The sequence below is a fragment of the Mustela erminea genome, chromosome 1, assembly GCF_009829155.1.
Source record: "Mustela erminea isolate mMusErm1 chromosome 1, mMusErm1.Pri, whole genome shotgun sequence".
NCBI lineage: Eukaryota > Metazoa > Chordata > Mammalia > Carnivora > Mustelidae > Mustela > Mustela erminea.
In genome coordinates, this window is record NC_045614.1 from 171,649,724 (window position 1) to 171,669,021 (window position 19,298).

Genomic DNA, 19,298 nt, shown 5'->3' on the forward strand with positions numbered 1-19,298 from the left:
TCATCAACAGAAAAGGGCAGGATCAGCGTTTAATCTTCAGTGTCTTTAGACAATAATGGGAAGTCTGTGACTCTATGTTATGGTAAATACACAATGAAATAATAAAACTTACATAATGTTAAAAAGAATTAGGATTGTCCTTTTCCTTTCCGGGTCATTTTACCTATCTTTTTTTCCATCTCCGTTTGCCAAGCACCATACTAGAAAGACAGGCCAGTGAGATAGTAAAGGTATTAGCTTAGGAGTCAGAAAACAGCCATTTGCCTGGCACTGTCATTGATTACCAGAACTTAGACACTTATCATCTCTCTTTTTCTCCTATAATAATTCTTACTCTCCCTTCAGAGTTTATTGTATGAATAAACTGAAATACATTTTAAAATCTTAAGCCCTCTGCAAATGTTCAGTGTAGACATTTATTGTACTTTCCTTCAGGTTGCTCTGATTGTCGAGGAATGTTGAGTTTGGTAAGTGAAATCTTACACAATGACACATTGAAAAAGATCACTGTAAACTTGGTTGCTTAGATCAGTGTTTTTTGGTGATGGAGTTATTGGCCATTTAGAGTAATTATATTCTAATTTTAGAATGACCCCATGAGCACCTAAGTGTCTGTTCTATTCATTTCACAAATATTTATGGAGTACCTTCTGTATACTAGGTTTCAGCTTTGTTTATTATCATAAGGCCTAAATCTAGCTTTAAAATCAAGGAAATGTAACTCATTACTTTACACCAAATAGTCTTACTGACTCTTTTAACACTTAGAACTTGCCTGTATTATACAGTTATCAATTAAATCACTGTTAACAAAGATAACCTCTCTGAAGCAGAAGAGAAAGGTTAGCTGTCTGTATGTTTATTTTGCCTGACAAACTTGGTATCAGAGAGGGTATTTCAAATGCTTTGTGAGCCAGGTAAAAAATTTGCAGGATGGATTTTTTTTTTTTTAACATGTGGTTAAGTTTGTAAAGCTTTTTTATACCATTTCATTCCTAGAAAGCTGATGTAAAATCAGGCTGTAGGTAACCCTGGAATCTGGCCTTTGGTCATTATGTTAGCTATGCCTCCCCCATTACATGAGAAATTGAAGAATTGAGACAATTATCCAAAGTAGAATTGCATAATTGCTGTAGCCCATCTGGTCTGATTGCAGCTTCTCTGCACTTCTCTAACATCATGTAATATCCAAAGCAAGAAAAAAAACAGTAAAAATTCCAAGCAGTATACTTGTCAATAAATGTTTCATAGATCTGTGTTGATGTTTCAACTCACAGGCCACAGGGGATTACTATTCTATACTGTTTGTTCCCAGTAGCAGTTTATATTTTGGCTGAACAGTCTCCTTCACTCATTCTGGCTTTTGCTCCTTTGAAATCAGGGACTGGAGCCCTGACAGTAGTTTTACTAGAAGGAAGGAAGATAATGAACAACTCCAAGCATTTCAGTAGGTTGTAACGAGTAGGAAAATAGGCTGAATATACAAATACATTCAAGGTACAAATGTACAGAAACATAGAAAATGACCCCTTCGCTGTATTTGTTAAACAATACGGCCCCTCCTGACTTCACAGACATTTAATGTGTGCATTTGCACAGGGTCCCCTACTTAAAAGGGCACATGCTTGGTTTAATGCTCTACTGTCTTTGTCTTGAAATTGTCTTGAAATCCTTAATCATTTTTGAACAAGGGGTCCCACGTTTTCATTTTGGAGTGAGCCTCATAAATTATGTAGCCTGTCCTGGCCTTTTTTTCTAGAGATTCTGGGTAATTGTGTTTGTGTAACATCGACAATTAAGAGTCAGCACAGTAAACGTTTTTTAGCGCAAGTGTATGAGTGACTTCATAAGGCTTTAAATAAAAGCAACTAGCCTGAACCTTTGCCCATTAACTTATGCTACAGTGGGGAGTGGGGGAGAGGTACTAAATTTTTGAGAGAAAATTTAAAATAGAAGAACCTAAAATAGTACATCAAACACCTATGTTTCCACATCATACTCTATAGGTATAATTTTATGTACTGAAAACGTTTATTCACAAGTAAAAAGCAGATGAAATCTACCTGTTGGCTCCACTTCTAATCTCACTTATCTCACTGGGAACTAAAGCTCTAATACAAATGTTGGATCCTTGCAATATTTGTTGTCCTTTTACACTGCCAGGAATCATACATGGTAGCATAGTTTTTTTGTTTGTTTGTTTGGTTGGGTTTTTTTTGTGAGTGTTTCAGTATTTGTGTAAGTCATATGAGACTATATGTATCATCTTGTAATTTGCTATCTTCATTCAATATTTTATTTGTAAAATCTGTTGATATTGATACACATAGCTCTAGCTCATTCATTCTTGTTACCGTGTGCAGAAAATCTCCTGTCTTGATCTGCTGCCCTCTTTGTGAGGCTGTTTAGAGCAGAGTCGAGGAGTGTTTGTATTCTGGTTCTGCCACTGGTTAAAGTCACTAGGTGGGTAACTATGGGCAAATTAAATGATCTTTCTGAATCTCTATTTTCACATTTGTAAGATGGGATTAATAACTTCTACCACTTAAGATGACTTTAGGACATTTAAATGAGATACTATATATAAAACCTCACGTGTGATAAAAGTGCAAAAAAGTGGTAAGGATTTTCATTACTTTACCATAGGTATGACTGAATATTTTGAAGCCCTAAGCATATACGTGACCATGATCTTAAATTTGCATTTTTTTTCATTGTACCCTTAGCTTTGCTTTGTTCCTGATTCTATTTTTATGATGATAAGAAAATTTTACCCTTAAAGGGCCATCCTCGATGCATCTTATAGTTTTAGGTTCCCCTTTCACAAAATTGAATGATACTACCTTGATGGACATTCTGTGGCATAAACCCATACAGTTCTAGGCTTAACCTCATACAGCTGAAAGAATACAGTATGACACACTTGGAAAATTATGTCTATACATGATGCATAATTGGAAAAAAAATGAACATCCAGCATTTTCCAACTTTCCTTTTGCAGAGTAGTAAATAAGAGAACTGACAGTTCTGAATTCTATCTGTAAGTACACTGCTGCATGCTCTCCAACTTGGAATCAGAAATTAAAAACAAGTACACACTGAGCAATTTTTTTCATGTTCTCTGCAATTTCTAAAAAATAAAAAATAAAAACAGAAGTCAGTATTAAACACAGTCCTTGAAATAGATGGGAGTCTGTGATGTATTAAGAAACTTGAAATAGCGGGGTGCCTGGGTAGCTCAGTGGGTTAAGCCTCTGCCTTCAGCTCAGGTCATGATCTCAGGGTCCCGGGATTGAGCCCTGCATCAGGCTCTCTGCTCAGGAGGGAGCCTGCCTCCCCTCCTTTCTCTGCCTGCCTCTCCACCTACTTGTGATCTCTCTCTCTCTTTCTAATAAATAAATAAAATCTCTCTAAAAAAAAAAAGAAAAAGAAAAAAAAAAGAAAGTTGAAATAGCATTCTGAACCTCCCTGTGAATTTCAAGTGTCGTATTTTGGTTATTCAACAGATACTATACAATTCGCTATAGAGAAAAAGATAAGGAAAAAAAATGGGTTTTCCAACTCTGTCCCGCCACCGAAACAATCGTGGAAAATCTAAAACCCAACACAGTTTATGAATTCGGAGTGAAAGACAATGGAGAAGGTGGAATTTGGAGTAAGATTTTCAATCACAAGACTGTTGTTGGCAGTAAGTACCTGGAACTGCTTCAGTGAGCTTTCTGTCATTTTTACCCCCCCCCTTTTTTTTTCCCTAAGTACTGAATTTTTAATTATTTTATTCTTAAGTATGAGATGAGTTAGTTGCCATCCTCTAGTACTTAAAAAAATACAAAAGTGAACAGAATTTGAGTATTGGTATTTCAGAATCTTTTATGTTAATGAATTTTTTAAACAAACCAACAAAAAAGATAAGCTGATGTTTGATGCTTCCATTGATAACAGTTCTTTGGCCATTGTAGTATTTTAAGTCAGTCTCAGATCTATGAGCACCAACTGAGTGAAAACAGCAGTAATGTGTGCAGGTGTTCAGAATTGAAAGCAGGGCCAATAGAAGTGAACATAAAAAGACTTCGGGGGACCTGGGCTCTCTTCTTGTGATCCCTTCATTCAAACTGCATTGGACTCAGTGTTTGAAATGAGAGCAAACAAATAATACGATGAACATGCTGGACTTAGAACAGGAGTTCCAGTTCTTCATAGTGAATAGGAGGAATTAATTTAGGAGCACAAAGAATGAAAATAATGTTATTTTCCCCTTGTTTTTTGTCAGGTAAAAAAGTAAATGGGAAGATCCAAAGCACCTATGACCAAGTCCACACAGTGGTAGGTACCAGGTTATTCTCAGGAATGGTTTTTTTTGGTTGTTTTTTTTTTTAAGAGAAACTTTTTATTTATTCATCTATCTATTTATTTATTTATTTATTTTAAGCATGCTTATTTATTTATTTATTTTTCCTTGGCTGATTTTATTTTATTTTATTTTATTATTATTTTTTTTAATTTTTTATTTTTATAAACATATATTTTTATCCCCAGGGGTACAGGTCTGTGAATCGCCAGGTTTACACACTTCACAGCACTCACCAAAGCACATACCCTCCCCAATGTCCATAACCCCACCCCCCTTCTCCCAACCCCCCTCTCTTTTTATTGTTGTTGTTTTATTTTGTTTTTATCAGGAAATCAGTGGGTCTGTTAGGAAGTGCTGAAACGGGATTAACTGAAGGGCTCGGGGTCTTCCTGTAAAGTCCGTAATGCTTTCAGCATTTGCTTCTTTTTCAGAAAACGGAGGTGGAAGTAGGAGACCAGATAATCTAATATGTGTAAAGGTCTAAAATACTGGTATTCAATGTAGATGTAGTTACCCAGGTATTTCCATAGCCCAGGTGTTTTGAGGTTATACTCATTATCCCCTGGGCAGTGGATTGTTTTTTAGAATAACACGTTGCCAGAGTGAACGTGGACATGCTCTGTTTACCTCGGTATTATTCATTTCTGGCCTCGGTCCTCTTCCCTCAATTCTCTCACTTCCTACTTTAAAAAGCCAATCTTCCCAAAACAGTGAAGCAACTGGCTTAAGTTATTTTTACTGTGCCTAGCCTCTCTTGAGTTCAGTAAATACCTGCACATCTTATGTGCTTGGCAATCCCCTCCGTCTAGAGCCCCCACCCCTCACTACAGAAACTCAGTCCCTTGTTCCCTCTTTTCCCCCACTTGTCCAAATCTCTTCTCGGGAAGCACCACACCAGGTATTACTACCTGTTATAAAGGTAAACCATTGTTACAACCCTCACAGAGATGTTTGCATTTTAAGTCACATGCCAAATTATAATGGGAAGGCCATTATGTCCTGAGCAGGTAGAGGAGGCATTAACATTTTGAAAACTTCCTATTATATATGATCAAATTTCTTTCTGGAAAGGTTGTGCCACTTCACAATCTTGCTACCAATGTATTAGAGTTATCTTGCTATAGTGCCCCGATTATCAATGTTCTATATTTCCATCACTAAATTTTCAGCGAATGTAATAGTAAAATGGTTTTTAAAATGTCTATTTCTCAGATTTCTAAAATAGCACTACTTTCTTCACTTGCTTATTAGCCATTTGTATTTTCCATTTAATGACCTTTTGGGAGTCTTATGGGTTTTATTGAATAGTTTAGTTCTAAAATTTCTTTATTAGGAGTCTCAAAGGTTTTATTGTATAGTTTAAAGACTATCAATTAAAGACCATCAACTCTTTGTGATATCAACTAGGAACATTATTCTCACATTTGTTACCAATTTTGTTTATGGGAATTTTTGAAAAAGGCAAGTCTTATTTAATCAAATTATTTGTCTTTTCCATTGTCATATTTTCAATTGCATTATACTTTGGAAAGCTCTTGCCTATCCAGAGAGCAGACAAATATTTCCTTATTTTGATTTTAGTTTTATAAGTGGTTTGATTTTATGATAATTAAACTCTATATGAGTTTTATTTTGCTGTCTTGCAGTTAGTAAGGCTATAGATTGGTTAAGCTCCGAAATTTTTTTTTTTGTGAACAATCATTTGGCCAGTACTAAGTATTGACTTGTGTCATTCCTTATTAAGGTCACTTTGGCTTTGTCTGTCTTAAATCCAATCACAGGGAATAGATTTGCTCTTTTTTCTCTTCTAGAACAATCCTCAGTCATGTTGTAAACGGTTACCTAGGAGACATATCTTATCTCCCACCCTCTTGGCTGGCCTGCTTTGTCTTACATGTGACTCAATGATGTCATTTCTTTCATTCCTTTTTATCAGCAATCATATTCCAATAACATCTTGTGGCAGAATATTTCATCTAGTGAGAGTTACTCAGCAAAATTGGGAAAGATGCTTGATGTTTACTCCCAAGGAACTTAATTTCTTTTTCATATCACAAATAGCCATGATTAGAACGTCCAGGAGGAAACTTTCTGCATCTATGACCCAAAGCCAGATATTTTATCCCTTCAAGCTGTGAGGCAGAGTACTCCCCAACTCCAGCCAGCTGTGACAAGCTGTGGTTTAAAACTCTTAGCTATTTCCAGAGGAAAGCCCAAATTCATTGAAAAGCTATTTTAAGTCTTCTCTGTGAGACTTTCTTCATTGTCACCTTCTGAAAAGCCATCTGTGCTCTTGGGTAGCTCTGGAACACAGGAAGTTGGAAAGGAACCAGTTGAGATAGCCTTGAGCATCTTACATGGCCCCTTAGAATTGATTCTGAAAACAGATTTGATATTTTAGAGGTATATTTTAATCCAAATAAAGTCAGTATCAATCCAAATATTCACACAGACATCTCTGAGATTGCTTTTAAAAGCAATATTTTAAGAGCTATGAAATAAAGTTACTTTTAAAGTTTTAAGCAAAAGATACATTGAGAAATGTTTTCATTCACCTGTACATGCTTACACCTAAAATTTCCATGCAACAAAAACTTAGCATCTTCTGGGGCACCTGGGTGGCTCAGTGGGTTAAAGCCTCTGTCTTCCGCTCAGGTCATGATCCCAGGGTCGTGGGATTGAGCCCTGCATTGGCTCTCTGTTCAGCAGGGAGCCTGCCTCCCCGCCCCCCCACCCCCCTCCCCCCGCCTGCCTCTCTGCTTACTTGTGATCTCTGTCAAATAAATAAATAAAATCTTTAAAAAAAAAAAACAAAACACCTTAGCATCTTCTAAACAGAGATATTTGAAAAGGTATAAACTATTTGAACTTTAGGCTATCTATTTTTAGATGATAGCTATTTATGTTAAAAATGCAGATGTTAAAGAAGTCTGATCTTAAGCATCTGGTCACATTAAATAAGTAATTCTTGTATCTAACCACGTGCTCTAGTGGCAAGCGGCGGTGCGCTTGTGCTGGGAAGTGTAGCAGAGGTCTCTTCTGATTGGTCGGTGCCTTTGTTCTACCACATGTCGAGCACTTTAAGTATCATCCCTACCTACCTATACCTCAGAAAAATAGGGACAAGTTGCATAAACAAAACAGTGATTCTTTCTATATAAATTGTATTACTTGAGATCTGTGATCTTGTGAAAGAAAAAACACATTTATCGTAATTTTGCTGTTTCACTCATGAGACTCTAGAACACTCTTTATGGAGGTGAAACCTAATGCTTACTATTAAGTTTTATTTTATATTTATATAATATGTACATAATGTAATATCATATATATATAAAATGATTCAATCTAGAACAATGGCTGAAAGGACCTAATTTTAATACGTTATGTCTATATTTTTAAAAAACATATTTATCTTATCAGTTCACTAGCTAAACAATCATTTTTTTAAAGATTTTATTTATTTATTTATTTATTTGAGAAAGAGTAAGAGAGCATGAGCAAGAGGGAGCAGCAGAGGAAGAGGGAGAAACAGTCTCCCCACTAAGCAGGGAGCCCAATGTGGGGCTCAATCCCAGGACCCTGGGATCATGACCTGAGCTGAAGGCGGGTGTTCAACCAACTGAACCACCCAGGTACCCCTAAACAATCTGTCTTTGAAGTACTTAGCATTTAACAGAAATTTTAAAATAAAAGTTTAATTATTTAATTCCAGTCTCCTTAGAAAAAGTGTTTCCATAATATATGACATCTGTTTTCACCCTTCCATTTTTTTCCATCAGAGATCCACCCATCTTTTTAAAGGCATGCCTATTATTGGCAAAAAGAGAAGTGGTGTCAATTTTTAAAGTGTAACAGTTACCAGATGAGTGGGATGAATAGGGAGCAATGCCATGTGGTCCCCACCCATACCTTAAGATTGTGTACAATTAATATATCTGGTATCCTTCTGTTCTTAGCAATTGTTGCCTTAAGCAGAAACTTGAAAAATTTATATCTAGGCCAGTAATATTATCAAAGGTGTATTCTGACTCTTCCCTAAATGACCAGAAATATGAAGACTTTTGCAAGTAGGACATTAGATTAAATCAATATGTTTCATAATTTTCATTAGAACATCCTAAAAATGAATTAAAACCACAGTGTAACAGGCCCAAGTTCTTCTCATGTGGTTTGGCTCTTAAACCATTGAAGTCTGATTTTGAGCAACCCTTGCCATGCCCCAAATGGCCCCAGCTTTTTTATCTTAGGACCTGAAAATAAATCTGTCGTGAATATTCTGACACCACAAAAATATCAAATAGACAAGACTGTGAAGAAGAGCCTACAAGGAATAGTGTTAACACTACACATATTAAAGCTAATTTTCAAGACAATATGAGATGAAAGTTAGTATAATGCAGAGTGAATAGGAAGTCCCCCATCCCGTATGGTTACTACCATTCTGGTTATTTCTAGGTAAGCACAGGCTTTCCCTAACCAGGACTAAACTCAGCTGACTCGGTCTTCAGTTCATTGCTGTTTACCATAAAAGCATCCTCTCCCCGTAGAATTTCCCCACTGGCTACTCAGCCACATTGTCCTTGGTAGAAGTGAATTCCCTTAACTAGTTCCCCAGCTCAGGATATAGTACAACCTGTTCTTCAGGAACAGGTTATCTTAAAAATCAGAACAATAAAATGCCACATTTCTTCTAGGGCAGGAGGTAAATAATGCTTACTTCCTGGCATACAGTAAACACACAGAAAATAGTGACTCAGTGAAGGGAGGACGAGGGCTGTGGAAGGAAATGGTGGTGAAGGCTTGCAACAGCAATGGGAGTCAGCAAAATCTGCACAGAAAAGAGAGCCGGCAGGGACAAGGCATAAGAGCAAAACTAGGATGGCGAGGAAGGGTTACTGCACCGTTTTGAACACTGTACGTGAAATAGTTTGATTAAAATTGTGTTGCAGTTGGCTAAACGCTGTTAACTTGGAAATTATCACAGTATTTCCTTTCTCAGTGGATCCCAGTAGCACATGTTCCCTTACACTTTTATAAGAAGACATAGGGAAAGGATGCACAGTGCCAACTTCTCATTGGCAATTTAGAGCCTTCAGCATAGACATTTTAGGCAGGAGTATTTTCCTGATGCTCCTAAAAACCCTACTTACAGAGAGGCAGCTACTTGCTCAAGAGTCCAGTCCTGATGCATTTTTGGATTGCAGATTAAGCAAGAGCATAATTATAGGTCTAAGAAGAATTGGACCCTGCAGCTAAATTATTTCCTCGTTTTTTGGCAGCACATACTGTACATATAGTCTTGTCATCATCTTAATAGAACATTGGTAGATCCTCAAGTTAGAGTTCAAAGAGAAACTTCGTGCTGTTCATGTGAAGAATGGGCTATTTTCCATTTGTCTTTGTCAAAAATTGTTTAAAAACAAATCATCACAGCAAAGGAACTAAAAATTGAAATAATGAAATTCCAAAGCAATCAACACAGCAACATGTAGGTGTTTCTGCTAAAGAGATGTGTCTGAAAAACTTACCATTCTGCAAAATGTGCACTAAATGGCAGGACTTATAAGGATGGAGAACAAGCCATTCAAAAATCTTTGGAACTGTAGCAACAGCTCTAACAAAAATGGTTCTTAGCACCTGGAAAGGCAATGTGGTTCCTCCTGTAAGCGGCTCCCATGTGGCTGGAGGTTGGCACAGCTGGCATTTATCAATTCTCAAATGAGGGTGGCTGGGTGGCTCAGTTTGTTAAGTGACTGCTTTCGGCTCAGGTCATGATCTTGGAGTCCCAGAATTTGGTTCAGCTTTGGGCTCCCTGCTTGGCAAGAAGTGTGCTTCTCCCTCTGACCCTCCCTCTGTTTGTGCTCTCTCTCGTTCTCTCTCTCTCTCTCAAATAAATAAATAAAATCTTAAAAAATATATAAATAAAAAAATAAATAAAATGAAATCCTCAAATGATTCTCAAAGGCCACATGCTGGCAACCCTTTCTCCCTAGAGCAGGACAGGTGAAAGCAAGGTGAGGCAGAGCCCCTCTGGGAAAAGATCCTGTGTACAGGGGCTCCTGTTTAACTTTCTTATGATAGAGCTACAAGAGATCCTGCAGCCAGGGTGACATCCAAGCTAAGAATGTTTTTCCTCTTCCATTGAAGGTTCTACTACTTCTGCTATTTCCTTCTCCTTTGCCTAGGAAGAATTGTGTCTAAATTATACTATGTATCCTCCTATTTACCAATAGCACATAAGCTATGCAGTACACAAGCATGTGTAGTAACTGTATACTGTTGACCGAAATATCTTTTCTTAATCAAAATGTAATTCATGCCTATAAAGAATCAGGAAATACAAGAAAGTATACAAAATTAATCTGTTTATAAAAAATAACCACTGCCAGAAAAACCCTATGATCTATCTCTTTCTGATAATTTGTGTATACATACTTGTTATAAAATCAGGTTATGATGTGGATATAATTATAATCTTTGTATTTATTTATATTATGCACATTTTTCACTTTGGTAAATAGATGTAAAATTTGAAACATGGTTTATTTAATAAAAGCCCTGCTTTTGGATGATGTAGTTGTTTTGCACAGTGGTGATAATTTATATGTAAGGGTGTTTATCTTTTATTATTTTCTTAGTTTAGGATCAGATTAGATTGGGCTAGATTGTTATAGAGGAAAATACTGGTGTGTTAGTCCATTAAGGCCGCTATAACAAAATACCATAAACTGGGTGGCTTAAACAACAGACATTTATTTGTCACAGTTCTGGAGCCTGGGGAGTTCAGGATTAAGGCGCTGGCAGATTTGGTATCTGGTGAGAGCTTGCTTCCTGGTTCACAGACAGCCATCTTCTCGCTGTGTCCTCACAGGGTGGAAAGGTAGAGGGACTTCTCTGGGGCCTCTTTTATAAGAGCACTGATCTCATTCAGAGGGTGGACCCGTCAGGACTTAATCATTTCCTCAAAAGCCCTACTCATAAATACTATCACAGTTGGGAGTTAAGTTTTAACATATAAATTTGGGGTGGAGGGGATATAAGCATTCAGTCTGCGGCACTGAGTCTAAAGAGCTATAAATAGTTTGAAAAATCTGATAATAGGGCGCCTGGGTGGCTCAGTGGGTTAAGCCGCTGCCTTCGGCTCAGGTCATGATCTCAGGGTCCTGGGATCGAGGCCCGCATCGGGCTCTCTGCTCAGCAGGGAGCCTGCTTCCCTCTCTCTCTCTCTCTCTCTGCCTGCCTCTCTATCTACTTGTGATCTCTCTCTGTCAAATAAATAAATAAAATCTTTAAAAAAAAAAAAAAAAAAAAAAAAAAAAAAAAAAAAAAAGAAAAATCTGATAATAGTAAACTTCTATTTTTTGTGGTTTTCAACCATAAGGACCTTAATACAAGAAGAAAAATATCTCACAGTAAGCTTGGTATTGTGGCCCTTATTACGGGCACATTATTCACTAAAATGGGAGCATGTTAAGTCTCTTGCTCATGACTGTGAACACCTATGTGGTTAAGTATCTCACCCAGCATGTCCTGGATTATTAACAGGTCTGGTACATGAAGTCTCTTTATCATATATACAGGTTAATTCAAGCATCAACAAATCAATGTCATGCTCCCCTCTTTAACTCCATCTAATTCTTCCTTATATATTTGCTTCCCTTATTTTGTTCCCATGTCTTTCCCTTAGCTGTCTTGTCCTTGGCTCACAGTTCTGTCCAGTGATGCCTCTGCTTTCAAGTTAACACTAAACCTGTCCCTAGTTCAAGCCACTCCACGACATCAAAACTTCCTGTGGGATGTCTGAGGCAGTTTGGGAGAGGAGAGCAGGCACAGCGTCCTGGGATGCCTTTCTACATTGAGGTCCTTTGTGCATAAATATGTGCAGAATGGTTTAGAGTATGGGATTTGGGGGTAGAAATGTCTGGATCTGAGTCCCAGCTCTGCCTTCTTGGGCAAGGTGATCCTTGGTCTCAGGAGTTCATGGAAGTCGGGTCATCTGTAGCAACAGCAGCCGTGGCTGAGCATACTCACATCATAGACATAGACAATCTGTAGCTTGGCATCTTTTTGAAAAGAAGTGTAAAGATAATTTGAGTCACATCTCAAATGAAGTGAGAAATCACCTGGTAGTCTATCTGCAAGGCTTAGCTCCTTCCACTGCAGTTTCCAGGTCAACTAAAATAATGGGAGTTCTGCCGAGACCGCTTCTTTCAAGCCTTTGGACATCTGTAAGGAAAACCAAATGAGTCCAATAGAATACAGGTAGATATATGCATTAAAGATCTTTCCAGCAACTGTAGATAACACAGGGCTATTTCCAGTTCTTGTATCTTTTTTTTTTTTTAAGTTAACACTAACTAAAAAACTCACTGTCTTCTCTCTTCAGCCAGCATATGTCCCAAGGAAGCTAATTCCAATAACAGTCATCAAACAAGGTAATTTGTATGAGTCTGTTCTGGATGCATGTTTTGACCTATTTTTTTGTTTGTTTGCTTCAATTCTAATACAGTTAACCGTTTAGAACTATTTTTCATACACTTTTCCACTGAGATAATTAAATATAGCACTTTTTCCCCTCAATTTCTCCGATCATTTTAAAGCAAAAGTGTGAAGAAGTAAGTATCTTCTAGCAAATTAGAAGTTAGTAGATAATTTTGGCTCTTGTACCAATAGGCCAAGTCTTGGCAAGTCACATTGGTTGTGTTTTACCAAAGTAAAACTTTTGGTACAAAGCAATCACAATAAGTATTAAATTTTAAAATCCATCTGAATATGTGTGGCTTTGTTCAGGGTTAAGTTGGCATACGTGAAGAAAATCATTAACAGGATATTTGAATTAGTGAAATAAAAATTATAATTTAGTGCTCCTTTTGGGGAGAGTAAAGACCTACAGTTTTCAAAAATTATGTCCATTTTATTTCGGTATCCAGTTGTTTTTGTTTTGACTTTCAGTTTTTTAAATTATTAAAATGACTCTATTATTTCCAGAAAGTTCCTTGGTAGAAGAAATTGGACACTTAAAGTAATTACACATTTTAAAAAAACACAGTCTCAAGTGTATTCTCAAAGCAGTGTCAATATTGAACTAATTGAGATTCTTTGCTTTGATAATATACATTTTTACTTTTTAAGATTTACTATATGAATTGCCTCATTTTGTGCTATTTCTTTAACTTGGGAAGGCATCAGAGAATGGAGATGAAGAAGGAAATATTCATCTCATTTAAATGGAGCACTTTATAATAGAATAATAACCTTTCATTACTTGAAGTCATAGGTGTGAAGGTGAGATGTGGCTTCCAGTCCTTTCGTTGACTGTGTAGCAGTCCAAAGAGTTAATTTATATTAAATAAAAAGTTATATTAGGGCTTCCCAGTGCAGATGTCTTCACATTACAGCTATTTACTGCTTCCTATTTTTTTTTTTTTCATCATACTGCTACCTTTTGTATTTCCACAGTGATTCAGAATGTTACTCACAGGGCTTCAACTAAATCCCCAGATAAGACTTCCTTTGGAGGAACAATATTGGGTGAGTGTATCTTGGTATCTGTACTTAGAGTAAGCATGTCAGGCTACTTTTGGTTAATAGGGCACTTATGGAATTTTACATTGTTAGCAGATCTACTAAATTGATATTGGTTCATTTCCTTTTGATATTGAGGATTCTGGCTTGTGTCCATGCCTGGCTAGGAGCCAAGAGATGCTACCTCTATAAGTGTGTGTTAGAGAAACAACTCTAGCCCACGTTTAGTGGGAATGATGGCACCCATCTTACTTGCCCCATAGTGTTGTTGTTAGGAGGGAGTCCTTACTGCATCAAACTGCTCTTTTAAAAGTTATTATTAATAATGGCATTTTGTTCACTGTATATGTTAAACAGCCATTTTACTATTTTTGAGTCTATGGATTAAAAGCTGGAGGATTTTGTAGTTCAGTTCTGAACGTTTAAAAAAATCTGTTTAAAGTACAGTCATATTTTTTTTAGGTTTGAGTTAAAATTGATGATGCCATATAAGTGCAAAGCTTTATTTTTATTTATTTTTTATTTATTTATTTTACCTGTTGCTCTGAGCTTTATTTATGTCATGATGCACTTACTTTCTCTTACCCTATTATATTTCCTTGCAGTCCATCTTATTATTCCAGGCCTTAATGAAACCACTGTTAAACTTCCTACATCCATAATGCTTGAGATTTCCGATGCAATCAAGACACAGTTAGGTAAGCAGCAATGTTCCATTTTTGAACTTGGTGGTGACTAAGTACTAGCACGATGATCCTAGAATACCCAAGGAATCTAGCAAATGAGCTATTGTGGCATTTCAAAGTAAATGGTAAGGGACAGGCATGTGCATTGTTGATGGGAATAAAAAATGGTACAGCTGCTGTTGCAAAAAATCAGACATAGAATCACCACGCGATCCAGCAATTCCACTTCTGGGTATAAAACCAAAAGAACTGGGAAAAGTTATCAAAGAGGTATTTGGACATCTATGTTCACACTAGCATTATTCACAATAGCTAAAGCATCAAAGCAACTCATGTGTCCATCAACAAATGAAGGGGTAGGCACCCTGATGTTTATAGCAGTATTATCTATAATCACCAATTTATGGAAACAGCCCAGGTGTCCATCAGCTGATGAACAGGTAAAGATGTGATCTCTATACACAATGGAGTATTACTTCACCACAAAAAAGAATGAAATCTTGTCATTTGAAATGACATGGATGGAGCTAGAGGTATTATGCTAAGTAAACTAACTCAGAGAAAGACAAATACCATATGATTTCACTTATGTGGAATTTAAGAAATAACACAATTGAGCAAAGAGGGGGAAAGGAGAGAGAGAGAGGCAAATCAAGAAACAGACTCTTAAGTATAGAGAGCAAACCAATGGGTTACCAGGTCGATGGGGGGATGTTGAGTGGGTGATAGGGATAAAGCAGCACACTTGTGACTAGCTCTGGGTGATGTATGCAAGTGTTGAATCACTATATTTTAAACCTGAAACTAATACTATGCAGTATGTTAACCAGAATTTAAGTAAGAGTTTTAAGAATTTTTTTAATTTTTTTTAAATTTTTTAAAATTTATTTTTAGCATAACAGTATTCATTGTTTTTTGTACCATACCCAGTGCTCCATGCAATCCGTGCCCTCTATAATACCCACCACCTGGTACCCCGACCTCCCTCCCCCCCTCTTCAAAACCCTCAGATTGAAAAGAATGAATGGGTAAGCAAAATGTGGGTATATATGCAATGCAATATTATTCAACTATAAGAAGGAAGGAAATTCTGACACATGCTACAGGATGGATGAACCATGAGGACAGTATGCTAAGTGAAATAAGCCAGTCACAAAAAGACAAACACTGTATAATTCTACTTACACGAGGTACCTAGAGCAGTCAAATTTATAGACAGAAATATAATGGTGGTTGCTAGGAACTGGAGGGAAGAGGGAAATGGGAAGTTAGTGTTTAATGATACAGTTTCGCTTTTATAAGAAGAGTTTTATAAGAAGAGTTTTGGAGATGGACAGTGGTGATAGTTGTACAACATTATGAATGTATTTAATATTACTGAAGTGTACACCTGAAAAGGTTAATTAAGATCATATGTTCTATGTTATGTGTATTTTACCATGATTAAAAAAAAAGCAGGGAGGGGCAGAGAGATTGGAGTGCTGGAAAAATTTATATAAATCACATTCTATAGGTAAATAGCTATTATATATTGTATATATTAATATATATTATATAATGTATGTTTATATATTTTTTTAAAGTGAACATTTATCAAATTATCCAAAATACATATATTTATCTAGGTAAAGTTTTCAAATAGAGTGATTGTTAGAAAATTGTTATACTGTACTGTCAAAGGGTCATGAGATGTTTTCAATGAGAGCTAATGTAGAATTCAGGTGTGTTCGAATTATTAATTACTTGAGACTGATACTGCCTCCCACTTGCAGAAAGAGCTTGATAAAATTTCAGTGTTTTTGAAACACAAGAGGGGTGCCTGGGTGGCTCAGTGAGTTAAGCCTCTGCCTTCAGCTCAGGTTGTGATCTCAGGGTCCTGGGATCTAGCCCTGCATCGGGCTCTCTGCTCTGCAGGGATTCTGCCTCTCCCTCTCTCTCTGCCTGCCTGTCTGCCTACTTGTGATCTCTGTCAAATAAATAAATCTTTTAAAAAAATAAAAAATAAATAAAAACATAATGATTTATTGGGAATCAAACCCAACAAAACCCTTTAATAGGAGCCCAGGGAATAATTGTGGTGCTCACTGGGGTAAATTAGTTGCTGCATTGAATATCAAATTAGTCAGGACCCTCGTGATGTATATCATAGCATCTCAAGCTTGATGGAACATAAGAAGCCTGATGGGCTTCTGAGCCCAGACTGCGGGACCCACCTGCAGAGGTCCTGGTTCAGTAGATAAGGGGCAGGACCCGAGAATTTGCCTTTCATACTAGCAGCCAGGAGATACTGAAGCCACTTGCCTGGGAACCATACTTTAAGAACCACCCTTCCATAGTCTTGGGAGATGGTCTTGAGCTATTGATAAATACGGAAGGAGATGGCATGATGTGGTAGACATTGAACTAGACTAAAAAATGCAGAATATTTTCTCTGAATCAGGCACTAGAGAAGAATTTTCATACTTCCATAAATGAATGTCCACCCTGTGTGGGGGTTGCAGAAATAGACCCCCGGACCCCTGTGTGGCTACATTCAGTCAACACATAATGACCAAAGATTACTCTCTGGCATAAGTACAAATTATTAGTCCCAGAGTGAGTTACCTCTGAGAATGTAGATGAGTGACTTTAATCATTTCTTTAATTTGTACATCAGACTTGATCACCTTTTTTTTTTAAACTATAAAACTGTCACCAAACTCTGCAATATCTAAATGCTGTGCTAAAATCTGGGAACCTTCCAAATTAACTTTCCTCACTAAACTTATGTTCGGAATCCAGTGCTTAGTGTTCTTGTGCTCCCCTGTTCCCTGCCCGGAGTCTATATGCCTTGCCCTGCCCTGCCCCTGGGAAAGTCTTGTTTGGAAGGAGGGGGCAAAAAAGGAACTGACCAGTCTCTTGCTGATGTGACCCCTTATCCATCCAGCAAAACTATAAAATACAGAATTTGTGAAGGAGGTTGAAAATGAGCAGTTTTACCCAGACCACCACTGTCAGTTTTGAACTGGAGCATGTTGTGTTCTTTAGTCTTGAGTGGTATTTCCTAAACTTTTGGGGTTTTGCTAAGTTCCAAGCACTACCTTAATACCCATTCAGTCTTTCTGTTTCCTTTAGGGAATAAAACAGTGCATTTGCTTTATTTAGTTTTTCCTTTTATCTTTCTGATATGATTCACTAAACACTTTCAGGATTGAATGTGATTTCAATAAAGAAAAATAGTATGCAAACAAAAAATAACTTTTTTGACTTGTTTTTCTGTGGAAACGCCATCTTAAATTTAACACATGACAAATTTCTTATGCATCGAAGAGCTTAATAGCTAGTATCTTTGCAAATGCCCAGCAAATCCATCAAATGTGCCACTGTGACAGACTGTATTTAAAAATTACATTTTAAGTTTACTGTTTTTACTGTTAAATAGTTCTTTATACCAGCAAGGGAGAAGTCAACTTACCTGAAGTTATTTAACACTGCAATTCAGAAAAGTACTATTTTTTGAAGGGGTAAATCCTAAAAATAATTTCCTCATTCCAGCAGGTCCCATCATGGGACATCAAGAAATTAATAGCTTTTGTTCTAAGAACACATGGTGTGAATAATGAGAGAAGTAAACAAGAAAGCTAGTATTACACACACCCCTCCCTGGGGCATACAAAGTGTTTGCCAAAGCCAAGGCTTAGCCTGCCAAAAATGAAAGGAAACAACTGTGTTGAAAAAAGGTACAGAAGAATCAGAGAGGAAAGGGAATTTCCTGGGATTTAGACCATATTCTTGTGGCATTTTACTCTGCTCTTGCCAGAACTCTAGTGGTCTATAGAAAGTGTAGGTGAATATTCATGGGTTGGTAAGAGACATGAAAATTCTCTCATGCAAATATCTTCCCCACCTACCAATTTCTCTGATATCTGAAATAATGTATTTAGAAATATAGTATGCCTTTGTAAGGAATTAGTGACGTGTAAAGAATACAAATGTCTCTTGGGAAGGTAGCTTACCTCCCACCCCTCCAGCCATTAACAGCCCAATAGGCTAATGTGATTGCTGGCTGAGGGCAAAGTAATTAAGCAAAGTAATTAAGTAATTAAGAGCATTTGTTTGAAAGTATAGGATCTACTAATATCTTCCCTGCTATTCCTTATGTTCCACAAATAACTGAAGCCATAAGATAACTGACTTTCTCTGCTTGACTTATTTCACTTAGCATAATCTCTTCCAGTCCCATCCAAGTTGGTGCAAAAAGTTGGGTATTCATCCTTTCTGATGGCTGAGTAATATTCTATTGGAGAGTTTAGAAGGGAGGGGTGTAGGGGAATGGCATAGCTCAGTGATGGGTATTAAGGAGGGCATGTATTGCATGGAGCACTGGGTGTTAAATGCAAACAATGAATCCTGGAACATTACATCAAAAACTAATGATGTACTGCATGGTGACTAACAGCACAATAAAAAAAAAATTTTAAAAATAATAAGTAAGTGTTGAATCTCTAAACTGTACACCTGGAACTCATACTACACTATGTTAACTAATTGGAAACTAACTAAAAACTTGAAAATAAATAACAAATAAAATTCAAAAAAATAATAAGTAAGAAATAAAAGAGGATTCAAAAAAAAGGTCAGATCAGTAACACAAAATCACTAATAAAAAAAATAAAATATAGGATTTGTAGGTTAAAATAAATAATAGTCCTAGTCAGCCAAGGAAACAACTGAGAATGTAGGCTGTTACACAG

At 36.8% G+C, this 19,298-nt stretch overlaps 1 protein-coding gene across 36 annotated transcripts in view; it reads left to right on the forward strand.

Annotated features, from left to right (window-relative positions):
• ABI3BP (ABI family member 3 binding protein) overlaps window positions 1-19,298 on the forward strand; it is a 256,296-nt gene that overhangs the window by 99,471 nt on the left and 137,527 nt on the right. For all 36 annotated transcript variants that reach the window (XM_032350780.1, XM_032350494.1, XM_032350563.1 and 33 more), the window contains exons 5-9: window positions 3,507-3,688; window positions 4,271-4,323; window positions 12,741-12,789; window positions 13,814-13,885; window positions 14,485-14,577. In XM_032350780.1, the coding sequence (XP_032206671.1) occupies window positions 3,507-3,688; window positions 4,271-4,323; window positions 12,741-12,789; window positions 13,814-13,885; window positions 14,485-14,577 (449 nt within the window). The remainder of the gene's footprint in view (window positions 1-3,506; window positions 3,689-4,270; window positions 4,324-12,740; window positions 12,790-13,813; window positions 13,886-14,484; window positions 14,578-19,298) is intronic.